The sequence below is a fragment of the Mastomys coucha genome, unplaced genomic scaffold, assembly GCF_008632895.1.
Source record: "Mastomys coucha isolate ucsf_1 unplaced genomic scaffold, UCSF_Mcou_1 pScaffold22, whole genome shotgun sequence".
NCBI lineage: Eukaryota > Metazoa > Chordata > Mammalia > Rodentia > Muridae > Mastomys > Mastomys coucha.
Window position 1 is genome coordinate 216,764,875 of NW_022196905.1, and position 15,512 is coordinate 216,780,386.

General features: G+C 42.1%; 1 protein-coding gene across 1 annotated transcript in view; it reads left to right on the plus strand.

Moving 5' to 3' along the window:
• Ttc29 (tetratricopeptide repeat domain 29) overlaps positions 1–15,512 on the plus strand; it is a 189,873-nt gene that overhangs the window by 58,062 nt on the left and 116,299 nt on the right. Inside the window, exons 6-7 of the mRNA XM_031340377.1 lie at positions 8,557–8,769; positions 13,087–13,172. Of these exons, the coding sequence (XP_031196237.1) occupies positions 8,557–8,769; positions 13,087–13,172 (299 nt within the window). The remainder of the gene's footprint in view (positions 1–8,556; positions 8,770–13,086; positions 13,173–15,512) is intronic.

Genomic DNA, 15,512 nt, shown 5'->3' on the forward strand with positions numbered 1-15,512 from the left:
CAGAGACAGAGAGATAGAGAGACAGAGAGAGTCACAGAGGGAGGGAGGGAGGGAGGAAGGGAGGGAGGGAGGAAGGGAGGGAGGGGAAGGAAAGGAGGGAGGGAAGGAGGGGAAGGAAAGGAGGGAGGGAAGGAGGGAAAGAGGGAGGTAGACGGAGGAGGGAAGGAGGGAAGGAGGGAAAGAGGAAGGTAGACGGAGGAGGGAAGGAGGGAGGTAGACAGAGGAGGGAAGCGAAAATCAGGTGAGAAGAGAATCATTTACTATCCTGGCTGGTAACTACTAAGTGTTCAACTAATGTGGTTCATCTCCCTCATGCTCCCCTAAACAGAACATTTTCAGCCGGCTAGCTGGCTCTCGCTATGTAAGATCCCAAATAGCATGTTCATTATCCACCTAAATGAAGATGTGGAGGAGAGAAGGAGCCCCTCCCCCCTCAACCACGTGTTGATAATGAGTCTGGCAGAGAGAGTCATCAGCTCCTTCTCTTTGCTCATGTAAGCATACTCAAATGAGGCAGAATTTAGTTTATTCAAAATCATGAGCGACGTGGATGGCCATGGATTGCGTAAAAAGTGACGCTGTGTTAACTACAAAATACTTCTCATTAGTGCCAAAGTCAGGACCTGGCCTTGTTCTGCACGCTGTGGGCCTAGCAACATTTTTTTCTTGGGATGCTCTAGGTACTTACACAGTAGAGCAGCGATTGATACAGTGCTAGCCCAGTATGTACAAATTACTGGGTTAAATTCCTCGTTTTTTTTTTAACTTAAATATTACAATAGGGACTTTTAAATAATGTAAAAACATGAAAGTAAAATAATATATGAAGAAATTTTGAAATCCTAAAAATTTTCTTAATTCGAAGCATTAATTTCATGTATATAAATTCAATAAAGGTTTTTGAGATGAAGGCTGGCCTTGAGGCTGCTCACTATACAGCCAAGGATGACCTTAAATTCATGATCCTCCTACTCCTACCCCTCAAGGGCTAGGATTCGAGCTGTGCTCCACCACATCAGGGTTTTGAATCCAGTGTTTTACATAGTTTTTTTTTTTTTTTTAATTTTTGAGACAATCTGTTATCTTCAGCTTATATATGATTAAGAGCAAAGAAAATTTCCTACTCAGACTTCCTACAGCTGTGACAAACAGTTCAGAGAGGTAAGGACTTGTCTCTGGTCATGGCTGAGGTGAGATTGGACCTCGTGCCTGAGAAGGACGAGAGGAGCAGAGTTGCTCACTTCAAGAAAAACAGGAAGTAGAGAAAAGACAGTAGGGACAGCAAGACATAACTTTCCGGTGAGCCCCGGGACCTAGCTCCAAATAATACTATCATTTCCTGGCTCCACCAAGGGGCCAATCCTTTCATGAAAGCGGATCCCGGAAGAATCTCTTCCCCAAAGCGAACAGCTAATAAGCAAGCCTTAGGGGAGAAGAGAAGCACTTCACATTTAACCCTTCACCCAAAATCCTCAAACTCAGACACCAAACCTCTGGCATTTAGCAGCTATGCTTGCACACAGATGACAGCTGGGCTACACAAATATCCAAAGAGCAACTGTTAGCAGGGATTCCTCCAGGGGCTCTGAAGATCAAGGCAGGCTTTACCCTGATCCAGGCCTCCTGAAAGAGGCCTTCGTGCTTCTCCTGATCTCATTCTCCAACATCCCCCCCCCACACACACAGACACATACAGACAACACACACCTACAACACACACAGAGACTCACAGACACACACACATACAACGCACACATACAACATCCAGAGAGACCCACAGACACACACACACACAAACACACATATACTACACACACAAACACATATACATGCAAGCACAAACAGGCATACACACAGACATGGACACACACACCTGCCTTCCTAGAACCCTCTTCAATGTCTCCTTTAGTGAGCATCATTCTTTACTTAGCGGATAGTGGCGTTCCCAGGGCCCACCTGAAATCCATGTTGAAAAGAAACAGCTGTCAAAGTTGCCCCTGTGTGTCTCACAGTAGCTCCCTGAAAGTTACACGAACATTTTCTGCCCTGTTTCTTAGGATGTTATTGAGTGAGGGATGTAAACCTTTGCCTTCTAGCACTCCATTTTGCCATGGTTTGCAGTGGATTGGAGTACACAGCAAATCTCCCCCCAACAGGAGACAAACGATGGAAATCCATCCTTCCTCTTGGCAGGATGGTGAGGCTCAGCTATGCCAGCATGCGTAGCACTTTTGTAATGATTATAATTGAATGTAAATATGGAAAGATGATGTAAATTGCTTCTGCAGTTAAGCCAGAATGGAAACCAAAGTCTTTTGTTTTTATACCAGAGCAGTAACATTTTTTTCTCTTTTTGCTACTATTCAATATTGCTTCTAGTGCATTCTGTGTCTACATTACACAGGATAGTAATTTATGCCAAAGATGGCCAGTTGTTCCAGATTAAAACACAACATAATATACATAAAGCTTTATTGTTCCTTGGGTTGTTGTTTTAAACTAAAGTGGAATATTTCCCTAAAGTCTTCAACAAACGAGCACAGTTTAGAATTAAGTATGCTTCCCATGTATGCCCATGCTGCCGAGGAAATGGGCCTCGTGGACCTGTCAAATTATTTCCAAGCAATTGTTCTGCAGTGTTGTTTTTACTGGCAAATGTACAAGTTGATAGAAAAAGAAATAATTAGTTACTCTCAGACTTGCTGATCTATGGAGCTAAAGCAGGCCAGGTCTCTGCATCTTAGGGACGGTGACATTTTAAATTACCTGAACAATCCCAGCAGCCATTTTTGGACATAATTAACACCTTGCCTAATTAATGTCAAGAAGGCTGGCATGAGTCACATTTTATGAAGTGTTGCTGTATTGGGACGTGCCTTCACCCCACTGTCTTTCAGCATGTCCTGGTTTCCTAAAGTAGAACAACTTCTTTTTCTTTCTCTCTTTTTCCTTCTCTTTTTTTCCTGCTTCCCTCCCCCTTCAAGTAATCAATGCACTGCTGAATGAGTTCATTTTAATGCATTCAATCATGCCTCTAATGTTCGTAGCTTACGGGCGCAGGCATCAGTAATGCAGGAATGTTATATGGCTTTAGTTTGGGCCATTTCATAAAATATTCATGGAATCAAAAATGTGCATCAAAATAGCGGCTGGGAGAATTACATTTATGTTCCTGCCTTTATGGCAGCTTCACATTTAAACCCATTTGTGTTAATATCTAGTCAATCTTCCTACTTTAAAAAAAAAAAACTAAAACAGGAGAGATCATATACATTTCCCTTTGCTTAATATTTGCTCTAGACATCTGCTGTGAGACAACAAATATCTATAAACTTTCAGAGATGGTGTGCAGAAAAAGAGAAGCCACAATTTGGTTAATATCCAAATATATAAAATTGTATTTTCTCCACAGTGTGTTCGTCTTAACATCCTACCAAGCCTTGTGCAGTTTACAGAAGCATTGTCTGGCTTTTGTTGGTGTTTTTAAATAACTGCATGGGTTTCTTGTTCATGTGGGCCTTGGATACAAGGAAACACCCTTAGAGTACGTTTATTTTAGGAGCACTCTTTGCTTGGGGTGAAACACTATAAAAGCACACGGAAATCTTTATTGCTTGTGTACATGTCATATAATTGTTAAAAGCAAACAAAATAAAACTGAAGCTGGGCCACCTCTGTCTACACGACATAAGCCTATCCCGCCCAGTTGTTCACAAGGTTCACCTGAGACGGGTTTTACAATGTTATTTCATGGTTTTGAAAGAAACCGAGCACTGGTCGTGTCTACGGAGGGCCACCTTTCATCCCTCCAGGGGGACATTTGGGTCCTGTTTTCTTCCCCGACTCACGTGAAGTAGAATGGTGCATTTCCACTTGGTTGTGGAGTCACACACCAGGCTCTCAGCTTAGCAGTACTTGGTATACCTCTCACAGACTGCTACCCTGATATTCCAGTGCTGAGGAGTTGCTAATGATCCTGCTGCCACAGGATCAAAACCCCCTCCCCTCAGAGACACTTGATGGATATGAGGCTTCTACTAAGTTTTATTTTTGTGGTACCTGGTTCAACCATTTCTCTTCCCTCTCTTCCTGTTCCTCAGTGGAGAATAATGTCCACACTTGAGAATTCAGACATGGGTCAGAAAAACAAAAAACAAAAAACTACTCACTCTTGTTCTTCTAAAAGACTGCCAGTGGGATCTAGAAAGATCTCTGTAGGTCCAGATATGTTAAATTTTATTTAGAAATGAAGGGTAGATTATATACGAACAATTCAAGAAAGTTATAAAGAATGGTATGAACCAGATTTGAAAATCTAGCTGTAATAGTTTCAATGAGCTATCCCTGTAGTGTTTGGTGTTGGAACAGTTGATCCCTGTTTGGGAAGTTTTGGTAGTGAAGGGTTGTTGAAGAAAGTATGTGGCTGGAGGATGAGCTACTACTTCTAGTTTGTTATCCCTGCTTCATGCGTGAGTCTAAAGATATGAACTCTCAGCTGCTGCTCCAACCACCATGCCCACCACTGGGTTCCTTTATTTCACCATCATGGACTCTTGCCTTCCAGAACCATAATCCCAAATAAACTCCTCCTCCTCAGAGCTCGCCATGGTGTTCTATCCCAGCAACAAAAGTAATTGATACGCCCATAGTTACACTTAGCTTTGTCAAAGTGATTGTTATTTATGACCTCTCCCAATACTTTAGTAATGTGAAAGTTTTCAGATAAAAGCAATATGCACTGAATTTCAATCACTACCTATTCAACTAGCAACAGACACTCATAAAGCAAAATGATTACTAAGGATCTTGTTGCTGTTAGACAGAGATTTGACAGAAACCATAACATTTTTGATCCTGCTTAAAGGGAATAACTGCATTTAAATTACTATACCCTTTTCATAGCAGAGGCATATCTTTTAATATTTTCAGTCAAATGTTATGCTGTATTATGTGTGCTTTCAAGTTCTGACCAGCCTTTAGACAATCATTTGAATACATCTTTTCTGTCTTATTTACTTGTATGACATAACTTAATGAACCTTACATTGGAGATGGGCAAGGAAACTCTACTTCTGTGAACACCCTTCTGAACAGAGACTTAGGGATCAACCTCATCTGTGCCAAAGTAGCAAAAGGTGGGGTTTGAAGCCATGACTGGTTGGCAGAGGCCACTACATCTGAGGCACGCAAGGAACTCCAGGTGTCCTTGAGGTGTTCCCACAAGGTTGAGGTGTTCTCACCTGGTTGGGCTTTGGGGGAACTGATTCTATTTCAGGGTATTCAGGAAGGCTCAGAAGTTCATGGTGGGTTGGTATGTCCTTTTGTTGTTAATGGTTGCAGGAATAGCCTGAGTTGAGTGGCGATACCTTAGGCCTAGAAGAGACTAGTATGACTTAACTCTAGCATTGCTTTTAGCATAAGACAGCATTGCTAATAATAGCCTGCAGTTGTAAGTGAGACTAAGTTCCTGACCTAGTCTGTGGTGCCATATTTGATGTGGTAGAGCCAGTTATATGGAGCTTTAAGGATCAGAAGTTCAACTTCTAATCATGACAAATTTAAATGTGGCTTACAGATCTCAGTCATTTAATCTTTGTGAGCCTCCATTTCCCCATTTGTGAGAAAATGGGAATTATCTCTACTTCAACAGTCTGGGGAAACATTTAAAAGATAATGTGTGGGGAAGAAAACCTTTCTTTTGACCAATGTCTTACTGAGGAAAGGAGGTTCCTGTTTTTCACCCAGCATCTTAGGCCCCTTCCTTATGGAGGTCTCAAACACTCAGACATGAATCCTAGACAGTCTTGAATTTGGCACTATCAGTATACTAACCCCCCCCCAAACTCAAAAAAATCCCAGATTCATACAAAAAGACCATTTCTGACCACTCCAAGGTGGCTTCAGAGTGACCAGGGTCTCAAAGGCCTCCCAGACTTTGTTCTTCCTCACATAAGAGGTTTGTCCAGAACACCTAACAGCTCCTAAGACTTGCAGCAAAGGGATGCCCGGCTTTGGGGGGACAGAGACTCCATCTTTGCTCTTTCCCACCTTCCTGGCCTCAGGTTCACATCCACCTCTCCCTGCCTTCCACTTCCACTCTCAAATGTGGTTAAAGATATCACCTCTCACTGACTTAAATCATTACTCCTCATTTCCATATCGTTTAAATGAATTGTGTAATCTAGAGAGCCTTCTCTTATAGCTCTTCTCCCTACACACACCCCTGATGGAAGTCCCTGATTTTTCTCAGTTTCTTGTGTCCACTATTCTCTAATCACATGGTGCAAAAGAAAAACGTGTGTCTACTTCATGAGTAGATGGGTACTGGAGAAGCAAAAGGAGCTTTTGTGCCCAAGTCTCCAGAGTTACGAAGCTACACTTTGTGGGCAGAGATATAGTCGGCAGAGGCAACGTAACACATACAAGCCAGTGCTCTGCTGGAATTCCAAAGTCCCACCCCCAAAGATTGTGAGGGCCGTGGATATTTCAGGAAAGAGTTTCTGGTGAGAGGTGCTCCAAGGCCGAGATGGAAAACTCCGTTGGCCTTCTCAGGAAGTGCAGAGAGAATCAGCTGCAAGGAAAGACAATTGGAGCAGTGAGTGCCTACTGTCCGCACTTGTAGCAGAGCGAGAGAGAGATCGGCCATTATTATTAGATGACTTCTGTTGTGTATTTTGTATTACAAAATAAACATTATAATAATAACAATTCTACAAAATGCCAGTAAGTAGAAAGCAGAAAAAAAAAAAAAGAAAAACAAGAAAAAAGAAAATCGAAGCCCAAACCACTCACCACCCACGCCCTTCCTCCTAGCCAGACTGTTTTACTGACAGTTGCTTGCTGATATTTTCATTTATTGTAAACGTCTATGAAACGAAACATTCTTTGGCAATATCAATTTATGGATGTGCTCTCTCCTCTCTTTCAGAGCTGTATTTGAGTTTCTGAGCAGCTCTGCAGGACCCCTTGCCTTGGGTTCTGTACCTTTTGTTTCCTTCCCACCTCAGCCCAGACATTAAGACTCACATTGGTCGTGGTTACTTCCCACTCTGGCACAGAGGATGAGGACTCACACTGCCCATGATTTTACTGCGCTTTTCTACCACCTATCTGCTATGGATTCTCCTTTACTTTTCTTTGGAAATGTTATTCTTATTTTGATGTATTTTTTTTTAAACCCTTTCTTACCTAAGACAGTCTCCTACTTACAATCCAGATCCTTTCCTGCCAGCTCCCAAGTGCTGGTGTTACACGGGTGTGGGCCAGCACTCTTAGTTAGTCTGTGTAGTCACTAATAGTCGTCTTAAGAACAGAGTCAGAGTAACGAGTGGGGACAGATTACACTGTCAGGGCAGTACTGTTCCTGCCCACACTGTCCAATGAAACAATTTGTCAAAAGGTATTGATTCTAATATGAACTGCAAAGGTTAATTCAAAAAGCCGTGGTCCTGTTGTTAGAAGGACTAATTCTTATATTTTGCAGGATACATCTGATTAAAGTATAAATGCAGCAACTATGTTGCGATTAGCTGTTAGTTATTGTAGAAATGTTATTACTATGCCAACTAATAACACCCCGTATGTTTATTTTACACTAGCTCCATAATACACAGAACATGCAGTAATTAATTTCTGAATGTTCACAGTATACGCTTAGTTCACAGAACACTAAAGGAAGGCATAGAGGGGCAGTAATTAGCTAAGCCTGAACAAACAAGAACCAGGCGTCTGCTTGAAACACTGACTCCTTACTAATTGCTACAGTTGAGCCACTTAGGTGTGAAATTGTCTAGGATGAGATTCCACTCTAAAGCTATCAAAGACTGCCTACCTTACAGGAGAGCAGGAAGTTTTCCACAGGTGATTTACACGTAAGATATAGTCCACAGCATGGAACTGCAGACTGTTCTCCCAGAAGTACATTGTCCAATGAGGTTCTTGTCAGCAGGGACTATGTAGATGGCTCCTTCAGATTCTGAGCAGCAGTTTTAAACCCTCATGATATCTAAATGCTCCCTAAGAGTGAGGCAGTTGCCATCTCAGGAAAGCAGTGAGAATAATGGAGGCAGGCAGGGGCTCTGGAAAGCCTTCGCTTGTGCTGCACCCTAAGCACACAGCATCGAGCCGAGCCTCCACCCTCTTCTTCTGTAAAATGGAACCATGTGAGTTCCGCTCCACCAGATTATTCAGGGGTTCAGAGGGGGGAATGCACGGTGTTCTGGAGACACTAGCCAATATAATGAAGCTAGCAACTGTTCATGGGCCTTCATGTTGTCTCTAAGCATGCACAATGGCAAACGTTGCAATTGCTGAGGTCATCCCTCTTGAAGGCGTCTACTGAGAATCTGAGGTTCATTTGAGTCACTTCCCAAGGCTTTGCACTACAGGGCTCTGCTTCTGTCCCCATCCTTTAAGAGCAATGCTGAGAGCAATGCTAACACACGTATCCCAGCGAGTAGAGCTCTCCCCGTTGGGAGGAACACTGACACTACACAAGTTTTTAAAAACAAGTTTTGGCCGGCACTTTTATATTTACCGTTGGTTTTTATTCTTCAGGCGAGTTTCTGAAAGCTGCTGAGCATTACGAAGCATTCCATGAATTGACACAGGGACGGCTATGGAAGGATGAGAAGGGTCAGTTTTTCAACTTGGTGGCTTGCGAAAGTCTCGTGAGGACATACAGACTGCTCTCAGACAGAATGCTGGAAAACAAAGACTACAAACAGGCCATCAAAATCCTAATAAAAGCTTCTGAAATAGCCAGAGAAGGTGAGTGGTGAAGCTGTTCTCGCGGTGCTCTTCTTAGTGGACAGGCACTGGCTCTCCCAGGAGAGGAGTGAAACTTGTCGTCTTAGGTAATTATTTCATATGAAATGCAAAGACAAAAGCCATCAACAAGCTTTCAGAGTCCGCTGTGAGGCAGAGGGAGACCTCAGTGCTGACAACGAGAAATCCATTAGTTTCTTGAAAGCTTTATTTCCAAAATTACAGTCCACTGGGGGGACTGTTGTAAACAGGGAACCCACAAAGAGGAGATAAGGTCTTCTCTCTCTCTCTCTCTCTCTCTCTCTCTCTCTCTCTCTCTCTCTCGTGTGTGTGTGTGTGTGTGTGTGTGTGTGTGAATGTGTGTATGTGTAGTGTATTTTCTGCAATCTGAGAAACCCTTTATTATTTACATTTCCTATCATCAGATACTTGGGAAATTGTTATAAATGTTTAGTTAGGAGTAAGCAGAAACTAGCTCTGCCATATACTTTAGGCCTTTGCCTCTCAAAGCTCAGCTGTTGGTTCTGCATTATCAGTATCACTAGGAGAGGTGGCATGCTATGGAAGTCACAGTCTGCCCCACCCCAGACTGGCAGCATCAGAGTCTGCAGGCTGGCAGGATGCCCATGTGACTCTCATTCACACTCTTAGCAGTAAAAAATGCTTTGGGGAAAGCGGCTCATATCCTTAATATCTTACAGCATCTTTCTCTGTATAGAACATAGTGAAAATGGAGCGTAAGCTTATAAACTTTCAATTTATAACATACAGAGAAAAAAAACCCTTGCATTACCACATCACCACAGTAATTTTCTAATAGAGCGGTTTTCCCATGAAAGGAAGAAGTTATAGGGTTGACTCATGGACATATTTAATAAATTCATTTGTTAAGTAGCTGATGGCGTATTTGGGGTGAATAGGACTGGCCTTGGGGTGCGATTTCAATTTAGTTTATAGGGAAAGTAAGCATTTGAGCTCTTTTTTTTTCTGTCATTCAAAAAAACTTTAAAGGAGATTTCCATCACCAAAAGATTAATTTCATCAAATGAACTGTTTCTGAATAAACAGAGGCCCATGTATTGTCTAGGGTGGTAAGTGTGAGCTCAGATCCATGGCATGGACCCCAGGTCACCGACCATACACCACACAGAAGGTCTAGACGGAAACCTCGGTAAACAGGTATGGACAGTAGGGGAAGACAGAGTGCCTTAGTTTTGCATTTTCTGTGTGGTGGCGCAGTTGAGAAAGGAATGGAAGTCAAGAAGTACGTGCTTCCCATGTTGGTTTTAAATAGCATTTAAGAGACACGCACATCCACAGAGGCCCAGATCCTTCTCCAGGGTATAAGGTGCAAGTCGAGCACCTACAGAACAGCGTCTGTGGAGTATGGCACTTTAAGACATTTAAGATCTGTTGTTGTGCTATTTCCTTGTTATTCCTAACTAAACATTGATCACAATTTCCCAAGTATCTGACTATAGGGAATTTATAAACAATAAAGGGTTTCTCAGATTGCAAAGAATATACAACACACACACAACTTGAAGCATGAATTATGGCTTCCGTCTTTCATACGTCCACCAAGTGACACTTGACTGTACGGTTTCCACACGCCTTCATTGTACACTCATCATCTGTGGACATCTGAGCTGCTCCATTGCCCAGGTGGAGCTATTTGTACATTTTGAATTCTCTTTGGTGCATACCCAGGAGAATTGCTGAGTCATGTGATCGCTCCATGTTTACCTTCTGAGGGCCACTAGCTCGCAGACTCTCACCTCACTGGCCACTCCCAACATCTTTGCACTTTTCAGTTGTGTTCTTTGTCTATCATTGGGTTGTTAAAATCCCTTATATATTTGTAGCATGAACCTTTCATCAGATATCTGATTTGAAAATACTTTTTCCCTTGCAGTATGGTTACTTCCACCCCCTGGTGGAAGTCAACCAAACACAAGTTTTTAATTTTGTTGAATCCAACATGTATGTGTGTGTGTGTGTGTGTGTGTGTGTGTATGTGTGATTTCAATATTATAACTAAAAATGCTTTGACTAATCCAAGACCTCAGTAACTTACTGCAGTTGATCTAAGAACTTTAGTAGTTTGAACATATGAAGTGCCATGGTCTATTTCTGTGTCATGAAGACGATCTAGCTTTATAGTTTACAACTTTCAGCACACATGCCTGTGCACACACATGCCTGTACACACAAATAGACCATAGACGTAAACACACCTTTTTCCCTTCCTTTCTGATCTGGTGGCTTTGCTGTACCAGTTTCTCTGACTAAAATATGGAAGTGATGATGGGATCTTCTTGTTCTTTTTCTGCTCTTAGGATCAACGTTGTCAGTCTCTCACACTAAACATGATATTGGCCATGAGGGCTTTTTGGATGTCCATTCACACAATTAGGATGAAAAGAGACTGGAGTCTGCTAAGTGATATTTCTAGCATCATTTGAGATGATCGCACATTTTTGTCCTTTGTTTTATTAATGTGATAGTACTGATTTGTTTATGTTAAACCAACCTTGGGCTCCTAGAATAAATCCCTCTTGATCATGATTCACAATCCTTTTTATGTCAGTAGATTTGCTTTGCTAGATTTTTGTGTGTGTAATTTTCCCTCTATCAAAAGGGCCCGCTGCTGTTGGGCCTCCTTGCTTTGGTCTCTAGTGGTGTCTTTGACTCAGAGTAAGACTGACCTCACAGAACGCTTTGGAAAATGTTCTCTGTGGACTGCTTTGAGGAAGTTGTACATGACTGGTGCTAATTCTTCCTTACATGTTTGGTATCCATTTTTCAATGAGGGCAGCTGGGACTGAATTTTTCTTTGTAAGATGTTTTCAGTCATAATCATATTCAGTTGCTTTGTTTATCATATCAGAGATGCCTCCTCTCCTCTCCCTCCTCCTTCTCTGTCCTATGTCCTCTTCCTCCTCCTCCTCTGTTCTCTGTCCTCCTCCTCCTCCTCTTCCACTGTCCTCTGTCCTCCTCCTCCTCTTCCTCCTCTGTCCTCTGTCCTCCTCCTCCTCTTCCTCCTCCTTCTCTTCCTCCTCCTCCTCTTCCATTGTCCTTTGTCCTCTGTCCTCCTCCTCCTCTTCCTCCCCCTCCTTCTCTGTCCTATGTCCTCTTCCTCCTCCTCCTCTGTCCTCTGTCCTCCTCCTCCTCTTCCTCCTCCTCCTCCTCTTCCTCCTCCTCCTCTTCCTCCTCCTCCTCTTCCTCCTCCTCCTCTTCCACTGTCCTCTGTCCTCTTCCTCCTTCACCTCCTCTGTCCTTTGTCATCCTCCTCCTTCAGTTAATGTCAATATTAGCATTTTCCTGGGATTTTAATTTATGTAACATGATAGTATAAACATTCACATAATTCTCTTACAATCAAGGTCCACTTTCATTCCTGATTCCATTTTAAGCGTTTGAGTGTTTCTTCTTTTCATGCCTTGGTCAGTATGGCTCACATTTTGTTAACTTTATAACTGATGGTTTGACTGGTTGATTTCCTCTCTTGCTTTTTTTCCTCTGTTTCATGTCCACTCTGTCCTCTCTTTTCATTGTTTCTGTCAATCTTCTTTGGCTAGTGAGGAAAACATCTTCCTTATATTTAGCTATGGATGTATATGGCCAGCATTTTCCTTATGTTTAGGTGTAAATGCATATGGCCATCAAGCTACTTCACAGTGTGACATCATGGGTAGATTTAACTTTCTTGCCTCCTCTTTGGTCAGTGCCCACTCCTGTATAATAAGGTACAGCTGACTATACTGTAGCACACTGGGTCACTTATAGCATTGTATACATATACATATATATACACATACATATACACACACACACACACACACACACACACACACACATATCCAAGCAATCTTAATTTGTTAATCATGTGTCCTTTCAGAAACATGGATGGTGGCAAGAGTGTGCATCCAATTAAGATGTTACCTGTTGCTCATTGTTTCATGTAAGCTGTTACAGACATGCTAGACAACTGTAGGTCTACATGTGCCAAACTAATGTAAACATTCTAAGACTTGTGGAGCATATATTCTGTTCTGTGTGTATAGAGGAAACTTCCTATAATTATGTTGCTAAAGTATCTTAACCTATCATTTGAGATTAGGATAAATTTTAGTTAAGTCTTGGGCACGCATGTGCACACAAAGACACATATAGATACACACATGGGGGGGGGCTTGTCTTTTAATGGTTAAAGGATCCTTTTTGTTTGTGTGTTTTTAAAAGAGTGACTGACTATTGTCCTAATTGATGAGCCCATCCCCACAATGCCATGGTGACCTCTCTACATCCTCACTTCAGGCAATGACAGAAGCATGGAAGGAGAGGCTTCCTACTATCTGGGCTTGGCCCACTTGGCTTCTGGAGAATATGAAACCGCACTAACAGTAAGTCGAAGCAAACTTTTAATCCTTGCTACTTCGTCATTGTAAATACCTAGTGCTATCGTAAGATCAGGAGAGATGGCTTGCACCTGCCCTCAGTGTACCTATCTATTAGTGGAGATCAAAACTGAATAGCAGTATCCGAGAAGCATGAAAAAGTAAGTTCCATTGGCTCTTGAAGCTGAGATACAGTCAGTTACTATGAAAGGCTTTAAGAAATGTGGACGTTACACACGTGGAGTGATATGACCCTCTACTCCCATTCGCCCAGAACAAGGGAAAACAGTTTTAAATGAAAGAAGAATATGCAGTGAGAGTGTGGTGATTTTATAATGTGATTTGGGACCATTCACTTTGAGAGGAGGCATCTGTTAAACTACAGTGCGCGTTGCGTTGACGTGTAGAGGGTGTGTGCAGCAGGAACAGTGAACAGCTGATAGTCTCCATCTTTGACACACAGTACTCCATGACAAAATTTGTGCTTATGCAGTGTGTAATTGGGCCCTCTACTTGTCTATACAAGTGAAAACAGCAAGAGCTGTGCTTTAATTATTAGTTAAATCTGGTTTCTTCCCTTAAATTCAAGGCCTGTGCTTGACGGGGGACCAGGCTGTCTATGCACAGCTCACCGCCCCACATATGCCATCTGTAATGGTTATAAAATATAGCTCCCTAAGCATTTACATCTCATACACTAACCTTACTTGGTACATAGTACAGGGTTAATGCTTAGCTTTGAGATCGTTGGCTTCTTTAGATGTTTATGTTAAGTGGGATTCATGTATTTGGGTCACATGTTGTTTTCTAGCTCCCTTGTCATTATAGAAAACATAGATTTTCCTAGATGACTTTTCCATTTAAATTTCTTGGTCAGTGGTATGTGTTCAACAAAGCTGCTCAGAGAACATTCAAACCCCCAAGATGCACACTTTCCTGCAGGAGCTAATCTAATGAACGTGGCCAACTGAGAAACATGACCATAATTCAGAGTAGTATAGACAAGGAGCTTGTGAGGGAAGGGAGAGGGGATGGGCTCCAACACTGAAAATATGGGAGGTTATATGGGAGTACAATGGGGTAGTGGGTTTCTATATGCAGAAAACACACAAGATAATGATTGCATATGGTACACATGAACACATACATACACATGCAAACACACATGCACATGTGTGTGCACACACACGTGAATATACTTTTGGAAGCAATGAATTGTCCGAGAAAAGACAAAATGTATTAAGGTAAGATGATTAAAAAAAAATTGTAAAGCAGGGCAGTGTATGCCAGCCTCGGCAAACTGAAGTAGAGGGATTGTTTGAGTAGGAAGCCAGCCTGAGGTACAGAGCAAGGCTGTAGAAGAAGAAGAAGAAGAAGAAGAAGAAGAAGAAGAAGAAGAAGAAGAAGGAGGAGGAGGAGGAGGAGGAGGAGGAGGAGGAGGAGGAGGAGGAGAAGGAGAAGGAGGAGAAGGAGAAGGAGAAGGAGAAGGAGAAGGAGAAGGAGAAGGAGAAGGAGAAGAAGAAGAAGAAGAAGAAGAAGAAGAAGAAGAAGAAACTAGCTCATAGATTCCTACCAGCCACCCTTTTTCTTTCTCTCCCTTTCTGTTCCTATCCCCCTTCTCCATATCTATAGCAAGGTATATAGCAAGGCAACTTCAAACAACACAGTAGCATTTACAACAGGAAATCTCCCATCCATCCTCAGACTTGGCTCCACAATTCTTTTTCTCAAAGACAAATATAGTTACAAATGTATGCCTTTTCTTTGTAAAACATCCATATGTGCACCACATATAAGTGCATGTAAATGTGTGTTCTTTTGTTATGTATAAAACATTTGCAGTTTACACACACAGCTCTGGACCTTGAGTGAACTTCTTCATACCAATTCAGGGGTGCTTCACTTTTAGTCTTCATGTTTATAGGTTCATTGAGGGTGAATAATGGATAAACACTTAATATGCAAAACATAGTCCCATTAGACTATCTATACCATAACTCACCTTTTTTATTTCCTGAGGATACTCAAGATCTACTCTTTTAGAAACTATCAAGTGTGATTGTAGATGTTTCACTTTAAAAGGCTGCATGGAGAGAAAATGGCAGCTCTCACCTGAGTCTCTGGGTTAAGGCGCTCCCTGGAGGTTGGCCCTCCACTTGCAGGTCACTCGGAAGCTGAGAGGATCCTGTCCCTGCCGCCCTGCAATTCCCCTGTGACTCATAAAAAGTAGCTGGATATAAAATTAACACAAGCAAATCAGAGGCCTTCCTATACCCAGAGGATAAACAGGCAGAGAACGAAATTAGGGAAACAACACCCTTCACAATAGTTACAAATAATATAAAA